The sequence below is a fragment of the Eptatretus burgeri genome, chromosome 9, assembly GCF_056783735.1.
Source record: "Eptatretus burgeri isolate ZD-2024b chromosome 9, Ebu_testis_v1, whole genome shotgun sequence".
Lineage (NCBI taxonomy): Eukaryota > Metazoa > Chordata > Myxini > Myxiniformes > Myxinidae > Eptatretus > Eptatretus burgeri.
In genome coordinates, this window is record NC_140969.1 from 105,938,914 (window position 1) to 105,958,869 (window position 19,956).

The window sequence follows — 19,956 nt, forward strand, 5'->3', positions numbered from 1 at the left end:
GGGGAGACGTCACACAACTGTTCCCAAAGCCTTGAGGATATCACGATGTTCACAAATAATTGATGTCACATGGTCTGGCAGCCATATTGGAATGAACGAAAATCTAAAAAAATATATATATATATATATATATATATATATATATATATATATATATATATATTTATTTTGAACCGCTTCATCAATCGACATGAAACTTTACAATTCTGATCCAATAGTGATGGGGAATACAGGTTTTAAATTTCAACCTGATCAGACGCATGGTCTGGCAGCCAGAGTTATTTAATTATTTTGTTTTTTTTAATAAGGCTCACTTAGCTGCACCTGGGTGGGTTTGAGGGAAGAGGAGAGGCAGCAGAAACCCAAATCCTATCCAGGTTCCTCTTGATTACATCATCTTTGCTTTTAGCTTGTTCGGGTTCCTTCTGATGACTCCAATGCAATACTGTACAGACAGTATTTGGTCTTCACTTGTTATGAATTGAATTAATTTTAATCCTTATCTGAATTAAATTGAATAATAATAAACATCATGAGTCAGGGTCAAGTGTCTGAACAAAGCAGGGTTGCATCAAAGCAGGAAGTCTCAGTACCCGGTCATCACTGCCATCAGTTATAAAGTGGCAGTTCTAGTTATGACTATTATTAATTACGTAACACACCAGTACCCAAACACCACACAAAACAAGTCCTGGTGAGGATCTGCAATCTCTGATTGCTCTTTTTCTTGTTTTTGGGATGTGACAGTCTCATTAGGCTTAATCTGCAGTACCATTCTCTTTTACTAAAAAAGGAATCGATGCCAAGCTGCACATCTGGACCAAAAGTATGGCTCACCTGTTTCTTCAGTACGACCCGCATGTTCCATGGCTGTGGTGAGGTCCCACATCTGCACCGAACCATTTGCGTGGCCTGTAAAGAGGCAGCGACGTGGCCGTGAGCCCATGCGACTTGAGCCCTCACACTCGTGCACTGTGAAGCTGCAGATGGTTGTCCCATCCACCGAGCGGATTTCACAAATGCTGCAACAGTAAGGAGTGAGGTTTTGGAGATGGAGGGGTTGTATAAAAAGCCGTATTTATAACAATGTATATTCGAAGGATGAATGAGTGTTGTCATTCATCAAGAATACTTCAACACACAAGGCTTTTAACAGAATAAGAAAAGATGTTGATAGGTTTGACTTTGCTTACCGACGGCCTGTGGAGGAGAGACGCACTAAGAGCTGCTCGGTAACAGGAACCACCTTTTGAATGAACACCTGCTGGTCATCACGTTCACCAAATGGGCCTACACAGTGCAAGATGTGTTATTCACATTACGTGTGAGTGTGTGTGCCAGTATTTGACATTGAAAAAAAATCAGCATTCTTAAGACCATCTTTTCCAGTATTGGTGCAATTCCATGACCACACATTCATGATATATTCCGAATCATCGAACGTCACAATAAGAAAATGAGCAATTAAGTAGTTACTTGCTCACCAATGTCATTGCCAGCAGAATAGCTTCCCGTACTACCACCCTCTTCCAATGCAAGAATCTTAAATGAGGCAAGTGGAGTCGATCCTGGCTGGGTGGAGATCATGCCACGAAAACGAGTCACTGTCCAAGTACGGACGTGGTTGTTGTCAGCGCAAACTAAATGTCCCATACATCGATCGTGCAACCCATGCAGGTGGGAGATCATGGTGACATTGGTGGGCAGAAAAAAAGAAAAGAACAATCATAAGAAAACATGAACGAACACACACACACACACACACACACACACACACACACACACACACACACACACACACACACACACACACACACACAAGACCTGGTAGGTCTCCGTTCCATCTTCTGAAACCCACCCACGAGCGCAGGTAGCAGTCAACAACAGCAACTTTCACACGCAAACTTACACACAGAGTGGAGTACATCCAGTTTTTTGTTTTTAATAAATTTTCTGAAATTTGTCGAATTTGTTTTTCACTTGGAAGTTGTGGGTTAGGGTGTGTAAATAAAGGTGGAAAAAGTCTGATTTAATGCAAATTAATTCCAGGCTAAAAGGCAACAACAGGTGAAAATTGTGAAAAGTGCGTGTAGACTTTCTACAGTATAGGCACTGTATACCTGAAATTGTAAAAGCCTGTATTGGTTGCTGGCATGATAAAATAGAATCCACTAGACGACCCGTAAACCCGTTGGGTTCCCGTTGTGACAGCGGTTGATGAAAAAAAAATCATTTCAAGAAAAAAAAAAAAAAGATAGTCCCAGCGAACTAACTATACCACTGAGGTTGTTTACATTGATCAAATTCTCCCGAAGAGTACTTGACTGAATCAAGAATTGATTTTTTAAATAATTTTTTTCTTTGCCAGATTTGAACAAAACTTGTGACTGCACACCACAGGAGAATGGCGAGTAATGTGGGCCGAAAATTTTTGCGCTATCATGTACCGTTTTGGCTCTATTTCAGAAACATACATACATACAAGATGAGAGTTTTAGTAATATATAGATGTAGCAACCAAGGGCACCACATGAAATACAAGGAAGTCAGACACAGGTGGAGGCCATTCAGCCCATCATGCCTGTGCCACATCAACACCACACTAATTTATCAACACAAGATCCAAGGAAGAAAATGCAAATTAATGAAATAATTAATATTTTAAAAATAGTGTTGATGTAGGGTTTATTTTTACATATATATATATATATATATATATATATATATATATATATATATATATATATATATATATATATATATATATATATATACATATATATACACACATACACACTTTTTTACCTCAGGGGAGGGAGCAGAGGCTTGGTTTAAAAAACAAGTTCAAATGAGCTAAGATCCTCGTCCTCTTAATGATGACGTCATAAAACAAATATGACGTCATTGTGATGTATCAGGTTTGCGATAAATTATCTGTGCTAATGCCCGGCTTGATTCCCGCAAACAAAATTCAAGCAGCTTGCCGAGTTTCGGAGATAATGGTGTCAGCGATTTCCATTAGCGGTGATATTATTACGTCAACTTTTTTTCTCGGAAGAATTTCCAAAATCAGAGATGGTTACTGCCTACGCGTGGGCTTTCTGCATATACATGGCAAGATTCATGAAGATCCGATGAAAACTCTGGGTTGTGAAACAAAAAATGTCAAAAAATAGGAATGACGTCATAAAAAAATGATATTATGTCATTGTGATGCATCATATGTGCGGTAATTCATCTCTGCTAATGCCCTGTTCGATTCCCGCAAACAGAATTCAAAAAGCTTGCTTCGTTTCGGAGATAATTTTTTAGGCGATTTCCATTAGCGGAGATATTTTGACGTCATCACTTTTTTTCCTGAAGGAATTTTCAAAATTGGAGATGGTTACTGTCTGTGCAGGGTATTTTTACATATATACGCCAAGTTTCAGGAAGTTTCGATGAAAACTGTAGGCTGTGAAACAAAAAAGTCCACAAAAACAACAACGTGAGTAAGACTTAGAGATCCTCCACGAGGATCTAAAAATCTCAAACATTTAGTATAGAGAAAGAACGATTTATTTTTAAGCATAAAATAAGCATCGCCATTTTGATCTAATACTTCCGTGTTCATTAATAAATAAAATTGTGTTTAGAAGATTACGCACAATAATTTATTCGACTTTCTTCACTCTGTTTGTTTTTTTTTCACATTGACGCGCAACATCAAATTTCGTTCAAATCGGGCAACGGAAAAAAAATTATTTAAAAGTCAATTCCCGATTTAGTCAAGTACTCTTCGGGATTATTTGATTAATGCAAACAACTTCAGCGGTATAGTTTGCTGGAGCTATCTTTTTTTTTTTCTTGAAATGATTTTTAGATCCTCGTGGAGGATCTCCAAGTCTTACTCACATTGCTGTTCTTCATCTTCTTCTTGTGGACTTTTTTGTTTCACAGCCTACAGTTTTCATTGAAACTTCCTGAAACTTGGCATATACAGTCATGCGCCGCATAACGACGTTTCGGGCAACGACGGATCGCATATACGACGGTGGTCCCATAATCGCATTTACGATGGTGATCACATATACGACGGATCTGCCAGCAAAATTATAATGGAAATCGGCTTTCAAACTGAACCAATGTTTCCACGTTTAACTTTGAGCAAGTAAATTGCCTTTGAATTGAAGAATTCTGTGAATAAATCATTGTTACAGTAGAAATTAAAACACAAATTTATTTTTGGTGAAACTTTTTATGTTGTTAAAACAATCGCACTGTTCTGAAAATATATATCACAATTGACAGGTGCTCGTTTCTTCATTTATAAATTATAACATCGATGCAATGATTACGTATTTATAAAATCCAAACGCTATTTATTCACCTTTCTATAACCGATGCGAGAGGAGATTGTAAGCTGCTGCTAACAACACCGATGGCCGTCATGAACAGCACAAAGGTAAAACTAACGTGTCTTCCGTCTCTCTTGGATGCGTGTTACAATTGCCGACAGTATTCAGTATAGTAACATGCTGTACAGGTTTGTATCCGAGGAGCAATAGGCTACACTATATAGCCGAGGTGTCTTGGTTTGTGCAAGTACGATGTTCGAAAACGAAAAAAAAAAAAAATGATGTTCGCACAACGACGACGTCGGTCGGTTAATGACGCGTTTCTCAGAACGTAACCCCGTCGTTAAGTGGCGCATGACTGTATATGTAAAAATACTCTGCGCAGACAGTAACCATCTCCGATTTTGAAAATTCCTCCCAGAAAAAAAAGTTATGACATCAAAATATCTCCGCTAATGGAAATCGCCAAAAAAAATTATCTCCGAAACTAGGCAAGCTTTTTGAATTGTTTGCGGGAATCGAACAGGGGATTAGCAGAGATGAATTACCGCACATATGATACATCACTATGACGTCATATCAACTTTTATGATGTCATTCCTACTTTTTGACATTTTTTGTTTCACAACCCAGAGTTTTCATCGGATCTTCGTGAAACTTGCCATGTATATGCAGAAAGCCCACGCGCAGGCAGTAACCATCTCCGATTTTGGAAATTTTCCCGAGAAAAAAAGTTGACGTCATAATACCGCCGCTAATGGAAATCGCCTATACCATTATCTCCGAAACTAGGCAAACTGTTTGAATTTTGTTTGCAGGAATCAAGCCGGGCATTAGCACAGATAATTAAATTTATTGCAAACCTGATACATCACAATGACGTCATATTCGTTTTTATGACGTCATCATTAAGAGGACGAGGATCTTAGCTCATTTGAGCTTGTTTATTAAATCATTTCAAGAAAGAAAAAAAGATAGCTCCAGTGAACTATACCGCTGAGGTTGTTTACATTGATCAAATTCTACCGAAGAGTACTTGACTGAATCGGGAATTGATTTTTCAATAAATTTTTTTGTTGCCTGATTTGAATGAAACGTGATACTGCAGGAGAATGCACACCGCAGGAGAATGGCGAGTAAGTTGGGCCAAAAAATTTGCGCTATCGTGTACCGTTTTGGCTGTATTACGGGAACATACATACATACAAGATGAGAGTTTGAGTAATATATAGTAATGCCTGGTGTTGAAGTAATACCAGGTGGGTTTGACTCTGCCTGTCATCCTTCCGAGGTTGGCAAAATGAGTGCCAGCATGCTGGTATCCCGTGTCGGAGTGGCGACCCGCCCAGGATTGTGCCCAATAGCCAGGGAGACGGCTTAAGCAAGTCCAACGCTCTGCACAGAGTATGGTCCCAATCTCCTCCTCCTCCTCCTCCTCCTATATATAAATAATTATATACTGGTGTCTGAAAGTCTGGCTGAAAACAGAAGCCTGGCTTAAATGGAATGTGTGTGTAAGTAATGTCGAGAACTCCTATCAACCTTGAGATCATAGATATTCCTTAGCCCTTCGAAATTAAGCTGACCTCCAGATGGCTGCTGCCACAAAACTGTGAGTGATTTTCCCCCTGAAACCCAAAACATCAGCCGTGGCACCAGGATGTCTGGAGGATGAACAGACTGAATACTATGTAAGAATTCAAAGTCTCCATGTACTGGAGAATCAGAAGAAGACTGTATTGCTTATTGAAACTCCTCTGAATTCTCCATATCGATATGTTCATGTTTGTTTGCATATGTTTTGTTTTAATAAATGACTCAATGTACAGAAGGAATTGAGAATTATTCGACAGTTCCAATTAGCAATGCTTAGTACTTATGGCACTGCTCTCTCTGAGGTGACATACTTATCTCGAGGAACCATGCATAATCCAATCAAACTCCACCCCTAGAATCTTTGCAGAGCATCAGTGCTGCCAAAGTAGTCTCCAGGCAGAGAACACATTGGGTGATTCATCATTTTAAATTTGGCCTGAGCAGGGATTTGGAATTTGGTCAGGGTTCCAGCACACTGACCAACTCTTGCATAAGACATTGTGGGATCTTAAATATTCATCAGTTAATGCTAGACAAGACACCCAGCTTAAAGTCCCTCACAAGCATGGCACATGGCACACAAGCATGGCACCCTGCTTGTAAAGCACCAAGGTGACGACTTATCATTCGATGAGGAACAGGCGGCACGAGACGTGTGAACAGACACCTATGAGCATTCCTGCAGCTTGCAGCCCCAGTCGTGACCCCATCGCTATGCCATAAACTGTTAAGAATTTACATAACTTCTTTGCACCAAATGCATTTTGGGCATATTAATGAAAATACTAGTTTCCTTTAAGGCAATGTTGCTCATCCCCATTTTTACTTTTCCAGCAATGGGAGTTGAATAATAATGAGAAATTGTAGAATGGGATGCACCTGATACAAGGTGCTTTTCAGAGAGCATGGTCTTGATCACGGGACTCCGGTGTACGGTAAATGTCTGGAAGAGCTGTGGGCCCGATCCCACGGTCTCTGGGTGCTGTACAATCACACGCACTGCTCCGGAGCTTGTTCCATATGCAATTTCAATCCAATTTCCGCTAACACCTGTCCAGACATGTAGATTTGTGTGAACAGAACATTATCATCGATGAACATCTTTTCTTTTATTTACCCAAATCACATTTAAATTTTCTACAAAATGCTGCACCGAATATCTGAAAGCATAAGTAAACTGAAGAACTTTTCTGGAATTGACACAAGTGATTTCACAGTGTATCACAAAATGCAAAAAGCATCACTCCTGAATCAAACCAGCGGGTAGGTAATTAATTCAACATACTCGTTTTTGGTGTCAGGTAAACACTCAAAGCTGTAATCGCATCATTCGAGGGATCATGGTAGAGCTCCGTCACAAGCAGGTCGTTGTCCTTCATCCTTAGTGGAAACTTCTGCATATCTAAGCAATAAGAGATGGAGTCAGAATCTGGTTCTCTGTAGAAATGATGTCCTTCTTCTATCTTTGACATTTACAGAAAAATCACGGATTGAAAATGAGTGGAAGAGACAAAAAGTGAGTTGGGAGAAGAAAGAGAATTAAGGAAACTTGTAAAAAGGCAGAAGCTAGCAAAATGGGGAAGTTGCTGAAATGGTATCAAGATCAATCACCTACCGATATAGTATATGGAACCATTGTTGCACCCAAGGAGCAAAAATGATCCGGCAGTATCATAGCTTGTAATCGGCACCACATCTTGTACCTGCAAACGTGGAAGATGGTGGTTGGAGTGAAAATAAATAAATAATAAAAAAATATCAATATCCCATAAAAATAAGAACAAATGAAGACATTGGTTTAATTTTGAAAGCAAGCTAGGAATTCAAAAGGGAAAAGGCTATACCTGCCAATGCTGAGTCACAGCATTCCACACTCCAACTTTGCCTGTGTGACTCGTTGCCACAAGTTGATTTCCAATAAAAAACAAGGAGTCAACAGAAACACCAAGACCAAAGACACCTGCAGAAACAAGTGAGAGTGGGGATGTAAAAAATAATGAAGAGGAAAGGAGGAGGATCAAAGAAGTGCAAGACAAAGTTGAAGGGATCAAAGAAGTGCAAGACAAAGTTGAAGTCATGAATGAGACTTGAGAATGCAACGAGGTGATAAACGGTGGAAACACAAGCCGGGTCGCTGGATATCGAGGGCATCGACCCAGCGAGCGAGGGTAAAGGAGGCGAGTGACATCATGGCAGGATTATCACCTTGCAAATTAATTGGTACCTTGTGCATCCAACCCTCTCAAAACAGTGCTGTACATGTACTTATACGTCTTGCTGTGGCCCAGCCCACATATGAATCCCAGATTTTTTTTTTGGCAGTTAAAAGCATGTAGAAATTCGTTACTGGGTCACGCTGCCAATAATGGTAGTTGTCTATGCCGTTTGGCATCCATTCGCCATGGCTTTTAGTTTTAGTCATCACGAACGCACACACATGCACGCACGCAGTCCCGAACTGGCAACACAGGACCGCTTGAGACAGAAACTGCCAGGACGCCAAGCGGAGGAATTAAATGACATTACAAAGCATCAATGGTGGCTCAGGAAAACGTGAAGATCTTCAATTTGCTTGCACATGCTGAGATTGGTGTAGACATCGGTGGACTTTTGTACAATTGGTAAGAAAGTAGCCCCCTTAATTGCCCACTGGCAATTTACTCGCTCACAGAATGATCATACCCAGGAACCAACTGGAATAACATGACGAGAGCGAAGTCGATGGCGCGCCATTGCAAATCCCCACGCTTTCCACCTCAACCAAATTCGAAAGACGGCAAAAAGTTGAACCAGGAATGACCCAATATCGAATTTTGAGCGAAATTTTGTTTTCCTCGTTTTGACCCCCATGACCCTGGAGCGTGATCCAGGGGTCAAATCCCCCCAAAAATCGTTATATATTCCATACATCCCCCAATGATGGTTGCATACAAAGTTTAATTAAAAATGTTTATAAATGTGCCCGTAACTGCATTTTTTTGGTATTTGACCTTTTGACCCCTCTTCAGGGAGCGGGGCCAAAATAACAGCCTTTGCACCTTCTTGACACGTGGTCATCATAACTGCCAAGTTTGGTGAATTTCTGCACAACCATTGAGGAAAGAAAATCATGTTTATAACGATAAAAATTGTCCGGTTAATCTACTTGACTGGACCTTATTGACAACAGCTCTCTCAAGAAGGGGTGGGGTACTCAGAGGGGGAAAGAGGGTTGGAAGATATGGGGAGGATAAAAGAGTGGAGACTTGGTTCAGAACTGATTGAACTGAGCGGAGTGCCCCCGCATAAATTGGATGGGAGAAGCAGGATGTAATTCCCCGACGCACGACGTTCCACGGGGAGGGTCTCCGGTCAGCCCAGGCAAACTGCGTTGGTATCCCCATGTTCCTGGAACTGCTTCCTCTTTCGATCATGGGGGTGGGGGGGGGAGAGTGAGGTCAAATAATCCTGGTGACGCTCTGCCAAGGAGTTATGGATGGTGGGGGACACCATTCATGCACTCTGCTGATTCTCAGCTCACTCAACAAAGACCACACCAGTGTTGGTCTTGGATCTCAATTCAACTTTCTCATCAGAATCTCGGTTCAAACAAAAACCTCCCACGTCGGACGTCATCAGGTGCGGCCATTTGTTTCCTGGCTAGATTACATCGTCGATTGGCCAGATTCTAAAATGAACCATGTTACTCGGACCATTTGTTGTAAGGTTGGTGAGTAGAACGGAAAGTCTTATTAATCAAATAAATAAATGAGAAATAAAGCCCATTTAATGGGGGAGAGACAAGGCCCTGCAAAACATCGTCTTGGAAGACCTAAAGTGGGGTTTACAATATGTCCATTCCAAACTTACAATTATAATTCATTGTCAAATTAACCCTTTAAACCCAACAAGTCTGTTTTCATTCATAATATATTGTTGTGGTTCCCAAATTCGCAAACCACCATTCAGGTCCCTTAGGTGAGGTATCTCGGGAAGTACATGTGTAGTTAGGCCCAAACCCGTTGTCTAGTGGGAATACATGTCATTTATGCGTGCTGCGACTCTTCAGGATAGCCGTTTTTCTTTTGCTATCTTTATTTTGGACCAACCGCCATTGTTACAACCACAACATCAACCACCCACCGCGGCGCCGCTTCACGTCACACCTCGCAACCGTCGCATCGCCACCGTTCTTGCACCGCTTGTGGGTACCGGTGTTGGACTCGTGCAGGGCGCGCGCCGAACAGTGTGTACAAAACCACGGATTTTCCACTTCAAAAACGGATCAAAAACGACACACGCCCACTTTTGTTCCATCCAATCGGTGAGCAAGGGGCGATTTGGCCCCGCCCCCAGGGCGTTGGAGGGCGATCGATATATGCAAATTTATGGATCAAAAAGCATTCACGCCCACTTTTTCTAGGGCCAATGGGGAGCGAGGTGAAAGGTCGAAGGGAGGGGGTCAAAGATGAGAGAGCGAAGCCACGGGGCTGATATAAGCGACCGCGTTCGTCAGTCAAACAAACAGAGAGTTAAGACTTCGCGGGCGGTGGAGTTGGGAAGAAGGAGCAAGAAGGAGCTGGTCGTCGTCGTGTGCGTTGGAGTCGGAGCGGAGGGGACGGAGCTGTGGAGAGGCGGCGAGGGCAGACGAGGGGGTGCTCGCGTCGTGCAGGGAGCTGCACCCCAGGGAGGCCAACAGCGCGACCTGGCCGAGGTGGAGACGCTCGTCGCGGGACTCGAGGCAGAGTAGGAATCCTCTATACCCCGAGCATCAGCAACACCCTCCTGTTTCCCCCCGCGCTGAGATAGTGCGACCAAGGGGGCCCCTTTCCCACCCCCTACCAGACACTGCCCGCGAGGCCCGCGGAGTTGAGGCACCATCGCCGCTCCGCGTCTCATCACCAGACGGGTAGGCCCGACCCGGTCTCGGCCTCAGGCCCGCCTCATCTTTGAGGGTGTTCTTTTCCTTGGTTTTGGGTATGTGTTGTCGGCGCCGTCTGTGAAGTAAAATTGTATAAGTGTTGCCGTGTGCTCGCGTAATCGGTATTAGATCTGCATTGTCGCATTTGCTTTTTGTGTAAATTGCATTGTGTTTTTCTTTTCGATGTGCTTTTGGTGGAATTGAATATGTGTGCTTTCCGTTCAGCGCGAATAAATGTGCTTTGTGTTGAACTGTTTCCCGCTTCGCTTCGTCATTTCTTTCATTGAATCCTCATCTTGCTTCACGTAAAGGGTTGGTAGTGGGCTGAATACGCCCGATAATTAATCAAACCGTCGAGGTCGACGAATAACACCGCTCGGTTATCCCGATAGTACGGAACGGGTCGCTTAAGTGGCCCGTGTCCGAAGTCGACCTGCGGCGAGGTGCGACCGCCCGGTCTACCCTCCATGTGGGTACTTTGGTAGGTCGAATTTGGCGAGCAACCCTATCCCACGCGGGGGCTGATTGGCTCGATCGCGGTGAGACCGAAAGGTCCACCCGTGACTGGTTCCCGGCGTTAGTCCGAGAGGGTCACGACTGGATTGTCCGTCCGGTGGGCGACGTGCCGCGATTCGAGTTACGTGGCCGTCAGCACGCCGGCGGGCGCGAATCCGTAACAATATACACACATACACAAACACATCAATCTCACCTCGTGGCAGTTATGGTGAGCATCACCGCAGATTACGTCTCACATGCTAAAACCGCATAATCCGCAAAGAACAACCATCCGTCTGCCACCCAGATGATTGTTCCCACTAATGCAAACCATTCAACCAGAAGGCACGTGGAGCGATCGGCGAGTAAATCGAAATATGTGGAGTGTAACGAGCAATCCCCTGATATCAGGTCAGGTCAGGTATGGGAGCATGCACCAGAGTAGCACGTTGCTGTGTCCACTTTTGCCGGTACTCCAGGGGCCTCCGTCTGGCCATCCCCCAGGCAGATGCCTGGCCCATCCCCATCTCCTTGAGATGCCGATCAACCTGCTGCAACCACGAGGCACGTGGTCGGCCCATTGGCCTCCTCCACTTACGAGACTCCCTCGCTGAGAGAATCTGGTGAGCAGGATCAGCGTCAGGAAAACGAGCCACATGTCTGTACAGACGCAGCTGACGCTCATGGACTATGCAGGTAACAAATCTCATTTGAGTCTCTCTCAGGAACCGCTCGTTGGACACAAAGTCCAACCATCGACAGCCAAGGATTCTCCAAAGAGACCTGGTACCAAAGGAATTAAGTCTCTGTCTCACATCCCTGGTCAGAGTCCAAGTCTTACATCTATGGAGCAAGACTGGAAGCACCAAGGACCTTAACTCGGACTTTCGTCCTGCCGCACAAGTACCGGCAGCGCCACACCCTATGATCCAGTGAATCCATGACTCCCCAGGCCTGACCCAGACGCCTATTGACCTCTGACTCACAGTCAGCAGAGAGATGAATATCACTGCCAAGGCAAGTGAATCTCTCCACGACCTCAACATCCTCACCACAAACAGGTACAGACAGTCCTACAGACATCACAAACCTGATATCCAATAAACATAAAGCCCTACAAGAAAGCGTCACGTCCAATCCGGAGGCCTCAGCTCGGTGACACTGTCAAACAGACAAAGATTACATGGGTAACATCAGTTAAACATTAAACGGAACCATCGAGCCGGATTTCGGGCAAATTCGCCCTCATCAGGACAGAATACCGATAAATACTGAACCGATAATGACCACATTTGTAGTTTCAACATCAATCGCACCTCCCAGCTGTTATGGTGAGCATCACCTTAGATCATGTCTCACACAGTAAAAATGGGGAAGGCAGCAGAGCGTGGGCGGGGGGAGGCAGCGTGAGGGGGGGGGAAGGCAGCCACGAGTAGGGGGAAAAGGCAGCCGCGAGTAGGGGAAAAGGCAGCCGCGAGTAGGGGAAAAGGCAGCCGCGAGTAGGGGAAAAGGCAGCCGCGAGTAGGGGAAAAGGCAGCCGCGAGTAGGGGAAAAGGCAGCCGCGAGTAGGGGAAAAGGCAGCCGCGAGTAGGGGAAAAGGCAGCCGCGAGTAGGGGAAAAGGCAGCCGCGAGTAGGGGAAAAGGCAGCCGCGAGTAGGGGGAAAAGGCAGCCGCGAGTGGGGAAAGGCAGCCGCGAGTAGGGGGAAAGGCAGCCGCGAGTAGGGGGAAAGGCAGCCGCGAGTAGGGGGGAAAGGCAGCCGCGAGTAGGGGGAAAGGCAGCCGCGAGTGGGGAAAGGCAGCCGCGAGTAGGGGGGAAGAGGCAGCCGCGAGTGGGGAAGAGGCAGCCGCGAGTGGGGGGGAAAGGACGGCCGCGAGTGGGGGAAAGGCAGCCGCGAGTGGGGGGAAAGGCAGCCGCGGTAGGGGGAAGACGGCCGCGGTGGGGGGAGGGCCGCGGTGGGGAAGACGGCCGCGGTGGGGAAGACGGCCGCGGTGGGGGAAAGACGGCCGCGGTGGGGAAAGGCGGCCGCGGTGGGGAAGACGGCCGCGAGTGGGGGGAAAGGCAGCCGCGGTGGGGGGGGACGGCCGCGGTGGGGGGAAGACGGCCGCGGTGGGGGAAGAGACGGCCGCGGTGGGGGAAGACGGCCGCGAGTGGGGAAAGGCTGCCGCGGTGGGGGGAGGCTGCCGCGGTGGGGAAGAGGCAGCCGCGGTGGGGGAGGGGAAGGACGGCCGCGGTGGGGGAAGGCGGCCGCGGTGGGGGAAGACGGCCGCGGTGGGGGGGACGGCCGCGGTGGGGGAAAGGCAGCCGCGAGTGGGGGAAGACGGCCGCGGTGGGGGAAAGACGGCCGCGGTGGGGAAAAGACGGCCGCGAGTGGGGAAAAGGCAGCCGCGAGTGGGGAAAAGACGGCCGCGAGTGGGGAAAAGACGGCCGCGAGTGGGGAAAAGACGGCCGCGAGTGGGGAAAAGGCAGCCGCGAGTGGGGAAAAGGGCAGCCGCGAGTGGGGAAAAGACGGCCGCGGTGGGGAAAAGGCAGCCTCGAGTGGGGAAAGACGGCCGCGGTGGGGAAAAGACAGCCGCGAGTGGGGAAAGACGGCCGCGAGTGGGGAAAAGGCAGCCGCGAGTAGGGGAAAAGGCAGCCGCGAGTAGGGGAAAAGGCAGCCGCGAGTAGGGGAAAAGGCAGCCGCGAGTAGGGGAAAAGGCAGCCGCGAGTAGGGGAAAGGCAGCCGCGAGTAGGGGAAAAGGCAGCCGCGAGTAGGGGAAAAGGCAGCCGCGAGTAGGGGAAAAGGCAGCCGCGAGTAGGGGCAAAGGCAGCTGCCATTTGGGGGGAAAGGCAGCCGCCAGTTGGGGGAAAGGCAGCCGCCAGTTGGGGGGAAAGGCAGCCGCCAGTAGGGGGAAAGGCAGCCGCCAGTAGGGGGAAAGGCAGCCGCCAGTAGGGGGAAAGGCAGCCGCCAGTAGGGGGGAAAGGCAGCCGCCAGTAGGGGGAAAGGCAGCCGCCAGTAGGGGCAAAGGCAGCTGCCAGTAGGGGGCAAAGGCAGCCGCCAGTAGGGGGCAAAGGCAGCCGCCAGTAGGGGGTAAAGGCAGCCGCGAGTAGGGAGGAAAGGCAGCCGCGAGTATGGGGGAAAGGCAGCCGCGAGTCGGGGGGGGGGGGGGAGGCAGCGTGAGGGTCCATCTGGACATAACCACTGTCCGGACACATCCAGAGATAACTACTGTCTAGATACAGAGAGAGATATGAGGAGGGGGGGAGGGAGGGAGGAATATGGAGAGAGGTGTGGGACGAGGGTGCTGTAATGTATTGGGAGGGGTTGGAGTGAGGATGGGACAAAGAGAGAAAGAGGGGTGGGGGTAGGGGAGTTAGCAGAGAGAATATGTTATGCTTTATGAAACACACACACACACACACACACACACACACACACACACACACACACACACACACACACACACACACACACACACACACACACACACACACACACACACACACACACACACACACACACACACACGCACACGCACACACACATCGTGTGACGGGTGGAAAAACAAAATTGGTTCTATAATTTCCAAAACATAAATACGGTGAACGACTCGGAAAATGGGTGTTATCCTATGTATAAACTGCGTTAGCCTGTCCGTCCGTCCATTTGGGGAGGGGGTTCTCAGTTCAGGGCAGGGATTCCCACACTCGGGGGGGGGGGGCTTCAAAATCGCATCACCGCCATTTTGTTCGCTCCGTGGAGCCTCTTTTGTAAGGCTCGCACTTTCTTACACTCTCAGGGCTTCATCTTAACTCTGAGATCTGATTTCTATTTTTGTAGTCACTAAGATGGTGCAAGTTTTGGATGTAAAAAAAACAAGAAGAAAATTTGCGTTTTTAGACAAAAATGCATTTTAAGTAAATGAAGGCCTGTAATATAAAGTCCATTCAGACTCCCTCACGGCTATATCTTCACTCAAATTCACCTTCTGATTTCATTTTTTGAAGTCATCAAGATGGTTCAAGTTTCAGTTTCAGCAAAAGGTGAGGAAATAGGACGAACATTGGCATTTATACACAAAAATGTATTCCAATAGCCGTTATCAATGTGGGGAGGGGGAGTTATCATTAAGTTACCTTTTTACCATGGTTACCTTTTTAAGAAACAAAGGTATATTTTGATTACAACTCAAACAAAGAAAATGAACTAATGCATGTCAGTGATCGCAGCAGCAGTCGATTATACACCGCTCAAAGAAAGTACGTTTGCATAATACAGAGGAAAGAAAATCATGGTCTTTAATAAATAAATAAAAACAAGCTCAAATGAGCTAAGATCCTCGTCCTCTTAATGAGGACGTCATAAAAACGACTATGACGTCATTGTGATGTATCAGGTTTGCGATAAATTATCTGTGCTAATGCCCGGCTTGATTCCCGCAAACAAAATTCAAGCAGCTTGCCGAGTTTCGGAGATAATGGTGTCGGCAATTTCCATTAGCGGTGATATTATGACGTCAACTGTTTTCTAGGAAGAATTTCCAAAATCGGAGATGGTTACTGCCTGCGCGTGGGCTTTCTGCATATACATGGCAAGTTTCACGAAGATCCGATGAAAACTCTGGGTTGTGAAACAAAAAGTCAAAAAATAGGAATGATGTCATAAAAATTGATATGACCTCATAGTGATGAATCATATGTGCGGTAATTCATCTCTGCTAATGCCCTGTTCGATTCCCGCAAACAGAATTCAAAAAGCTTGCCTAGTTTCGGAGATAATTTTTTAGGCGATTTTCATTAGCGAAGATATTTTGACGTCATAACTTTTTTCTAGGAGGAATTTTCAAAATCGGAGATGGTTACTGGCTGCGCAGGGTATTTTTTACATGTATACGCCAAGTTTCAGGAAGTTTCGATGAAAACTGTAGGCTGTGAAACAAAAAAGTCCACAAGAACAACAACGTGAGTAAGACTTAGAGATCCTTCACGAGGATCTAAAAACTTTTGGTTTTCACGAGTTTTCAAGGCTTTTTTTTGTATACCTTGTCGAGGCTCGTATGAGAGCGAACACACAATGCACAACAGGGGGGCATGAGACAAGAGGGGCAGGAAAGGGAAGGACAAAACATTGGGGATCAGAGACATTAGATCTGTGGAAGGGAGAGGGATGGGGTGGGGAACATGAGGTATACAAGATGGACATTGCGGGGACTTTCAGGAAGGAAAGCAGGGAATTTGAAGGAGGTGGGTTTGGGGTGGATTAACAGCGGTAGAAAAGATCGAGGGTTTGGATGAGGGGAAGATAAGAGGTGGTGGTGAACAGATGTTTTGAAGACATGGAGGGAAGAATGGGATTGAACAGTGTGTGGGAGTTTGTTACAAAGGCAGTAAAAAAAGAGGAATGAAAGAGTGAAGGTGAACATTGATTCGTAATTTTGGTAGTTTTACCAGAAGGGGGTTGTTGGCGGACCTTGAGCGCGCTGCGGAAATATCCGGACAGTCGGATATCCGGAGAGATCATTGATGAAAACCAGAAAAAGAACAGAGCCCAGAACTCTACCTTGAGGAACTCCAGCCTGGACAGGAAGAGGGGATGAGGGAACTCCATTTAGGGCCACACGTTGACTGTGACAGGAGAGGAAGTCTGCTAGCCATGAGTGGAGATTGCCTTGGATACCATAGGAAGAGAGTTTGGTGAGCAGGGCAGGGTGCCACACCATGTCAAAAGCATGTGATATGTCTAGGGACATGGCTCTGATTTCATGTCCGGCATTGAGGACCTCCATTCATTGTTGGGAGAGCAGAAACAACATATCCAGGGTAGAGTGACCTTGTCTGAAACCAAATTGATGATCGGAAATCAAGTCATTGGAAAAGAGGAAGGATTTGATGTCTGAAGCGATGATGGATTCCATAACCTTGCTGATGATTGGGAGAAGGCTGATTGGTCTGTAGTTGAAGGGATCTGTTTTTGCACCTTTTTTATGCAGGGCAGTAATGTTTGTTGATTTCCAAGAAGATGGCAGATGACCTTGAGCAAATGAGAGGGTGAATAGAACAGAGAGAGGGTGAGTAAGAGCAGCAGAGCAGGTTTTTAGGACACGTGGGCTGATACCGTCTGGTCCGGTTGCAGAATCTGAGTCGAGGTTTGACAGCAAACTCTTCACCTTCTCAGGAGAAAAGGACACAGAGTCCAGGGACAGTTGGGTGCAACTGGGTACAGAAAGTGATGGGTTTCGGACACAAGATTTTGATGCAAACACCGAGTTTAGGCATTCATCCTTTTCACGTGCGGTATCAGCAATGTGGCAAAGTACAGGATTGATTGTGCACAAGTACAGGATTGATCAACAAACTGTATTTCTTATGTGTATGGACATGTACTGTGTGAAATAAATAAATATGAGAAGGAAAATTCGAGAGATTTTTTAGTTCTTATTTTACCAGTTATGTCCACGTACACTTTAAAGAAGTTTATTTTAAATCTTCAATTAAAAAAAAACAGAATGTCCTTTTGTATGCTGCACACTAACAAAAAGAGTAATTTCAGTTTTCGCCGGACAGAAGGTTTTCGCCGGACTTTCGACGTCGTCACAATAAAATGTTTTATTGTTTAGACGTCGTCACAATAAAATGTTTCATTCTTTAGATGTAGTCACAATATAAAGTTGCAAGTCTTAGGTACTCTTTGATCCCAGTGTCACACAAGTGTAAAGCTCCTGTGTGAAGCAGGACGAAGCTGACATGATGACGTCACATGGCTTCAACACAGTAAAAGTAAAGTATTATTTCAAATAATCAGTCGCTTTGCATTTGTTATTTTATTGCCTGCCAGGATAGTTTAAACTCTCAAAGGATTGCACATTCGGCTTTGAGCTACCCAGCCATGATTGGAATCCCAAACCACATTATAAACTACCACCCTGGCATTTGGCATGCAGGGCAAGGCATCAATCAGAGGGACGTTAAACCCGAGGACGTGAGGCATTGCATTGCACTACATTTGGAACTGCCATTTCCAAAATGAACAAAGAAAAAAGAGCAATCAGAGATTGTAGACCCTCGCCATGACTTGTTTTGTGTGGCGTTTGTGTACTGGTGTGTTACATAATTATAAGAGACATAACTAGAACTGTCACTTTATAACTGCTGCCAGTGATGACTGGGTACCAAGACATCCCACTTTGATGCAATCATGCTTTGATTGGACACCTGACTCTGACCTATGACATTTTTTATTATTATTCAATTGAATTCAGAATGGGATTAAAAAAAATTAAATTCAAATCAAATGGAAGATCAAATAGGTACAGTCCTGCATTAGAGTAATCAGAAGGAACCTGAACAAGTAAAAAGTAAAGATGAAGTCATCAGGAGGAACCAGGATAGGATTCACATTTCAGATGATACTCCTCTACCCTCAAACCAATCCAGGTGCAGCCAAGTGAGCCTAAGTCAAACAAAAAACATAACAATAAAATAAAAATAACAGAGATAAAAATTTTTTTTAAACATTCCAGCTGCTAGACCATGTGCCCAATCAAGTTGAAATGTAAAACATGTATTCATCACTACTTGATCATAATTGTGAAGTTTCACGTCGATTGATTAAGCGGTTCAAGAGAAACATTATTTAATATTTATATTAAATCCATTTTGGCTGCCAAACCACGTGACCTCTCAATTATTCCGAAACAAACTTGCACACCCATGCCTTAGGGAACACTTGTGTGAAGTTTCCCCTCGATCTGTCAAGCCGTTCTGGAGAGGAAAGTTTTTTCTATCATCAGGTTTCAGGGAAATCCAATATGGCTGCCAAACCATGTGACCTCTAACATCATATGTGTGAATCTTTTGTTCCTCATGAATAGGTGGTCATACGTGTTAAGTTTCACCTCCATCTGTTCAAAACATCTTCTCTGAAATGGCTGAAGGTTTCTATTAAAAAAAATAAAAATAATAAATAAATAAATAAATAAATAAATAAATATATATGTGGCTGTCGAATCACGTGACCGATGATGTCATCAATTTTGTTTTGTGGACCATTTTATCCCCAGCTGACCCTCAAAATGTTCATATTGATTGGATGGAGCGTTCTACATATGCAATTATTACGTCGTAACGAAGGAACCTATGACATCATTAACCAGAGAGTTTGTGTCAAAGCCACCCAATGCTCGGCTATTTATACATTTATCGTTTTTAAAAGACTAGTCTAATAATATTTTTTATAAAGCATTGCAGTGAAGTCTGATCCAAATAATTTTAAAGTGATATATGTATTTGTATATTGTAATCAGTAAAAAATAGTGTGGTGGATAAAAACATTAGAAAGGAAATAACTTGCACCAAAAACTTTAACATTTTCATGCTGGCGCTCGCACCGGGGGTATCGCTATAGCTCTCTGTTCTTCGAACAGGCGAGCTAAAAAACACTTATTCCACATGAGGAGTACTTGCCGTGTGCAGTTTCAATTTCTTCAATGGAGTTGTTTCAGAGCTACAGATGTCAAAAGTTTTTCGGTTTTTCCAACATGGTTGCAACACCACGTGACCAATGACATCATAATTATCGTTAAAACATTCTACACGAGTAGGCGCTCCTATGGTGAAAATTTCATCTCAATCCGACAAGCGGTTGCGGA

At 45.1% G+C, this 19,956-nt stretch overlaps 1 protein-coding gene across 13 annotated transcripts in view; it reads right to left on the bottom strand.

Annotated features, from left to right (window-relative positions):
• The window catches only part of LOC147020852 (BTB/POZ domain-containing protein KCTD3-like), a 97,156-nt gene that overhangs the window by 15,865 nt on the left and 61,335 nt on the right, over positions 1 to 19,956 (bottom strand). For all 13 annotated transcript variants that reach the window (XM_085896551.1, XM_085896543.1, XM_085896547.1 and 10 more), the window contains 7 exons: positions 7,778 to 7,893; positions 7,549 to 7,636; positions 7,219 to 7,335; positions 6,813 to 6,983; positions 1,485 to 1,640; positions 1,194 to 1,290; positions 838 to 1,022 (listed from right to left, as the gene is read on the bottom strand). In XM_085896551.1, the coding sequence (XP_085752677.1) occupies positions 838 to 1,022; positions 1,194 to 1,290; positions 1,485 to 1,640; positions 6,813 to 6,983; positions 7,219 to 7,335; positions 7,549 to 7,636; positions 7,778 to 7,893 (930 nt within the window). The remainder of the gene's footprint in view (positions 1 to 837; positions 1,023 to 1,193; positions 1,291 to 1,484; positions 1,641 to 6,812; positions 6,984 to 7,218; positions 7,336 to 7,548; positions 7,637 to 7,777; positions 7,894 to 19,956) is intronic.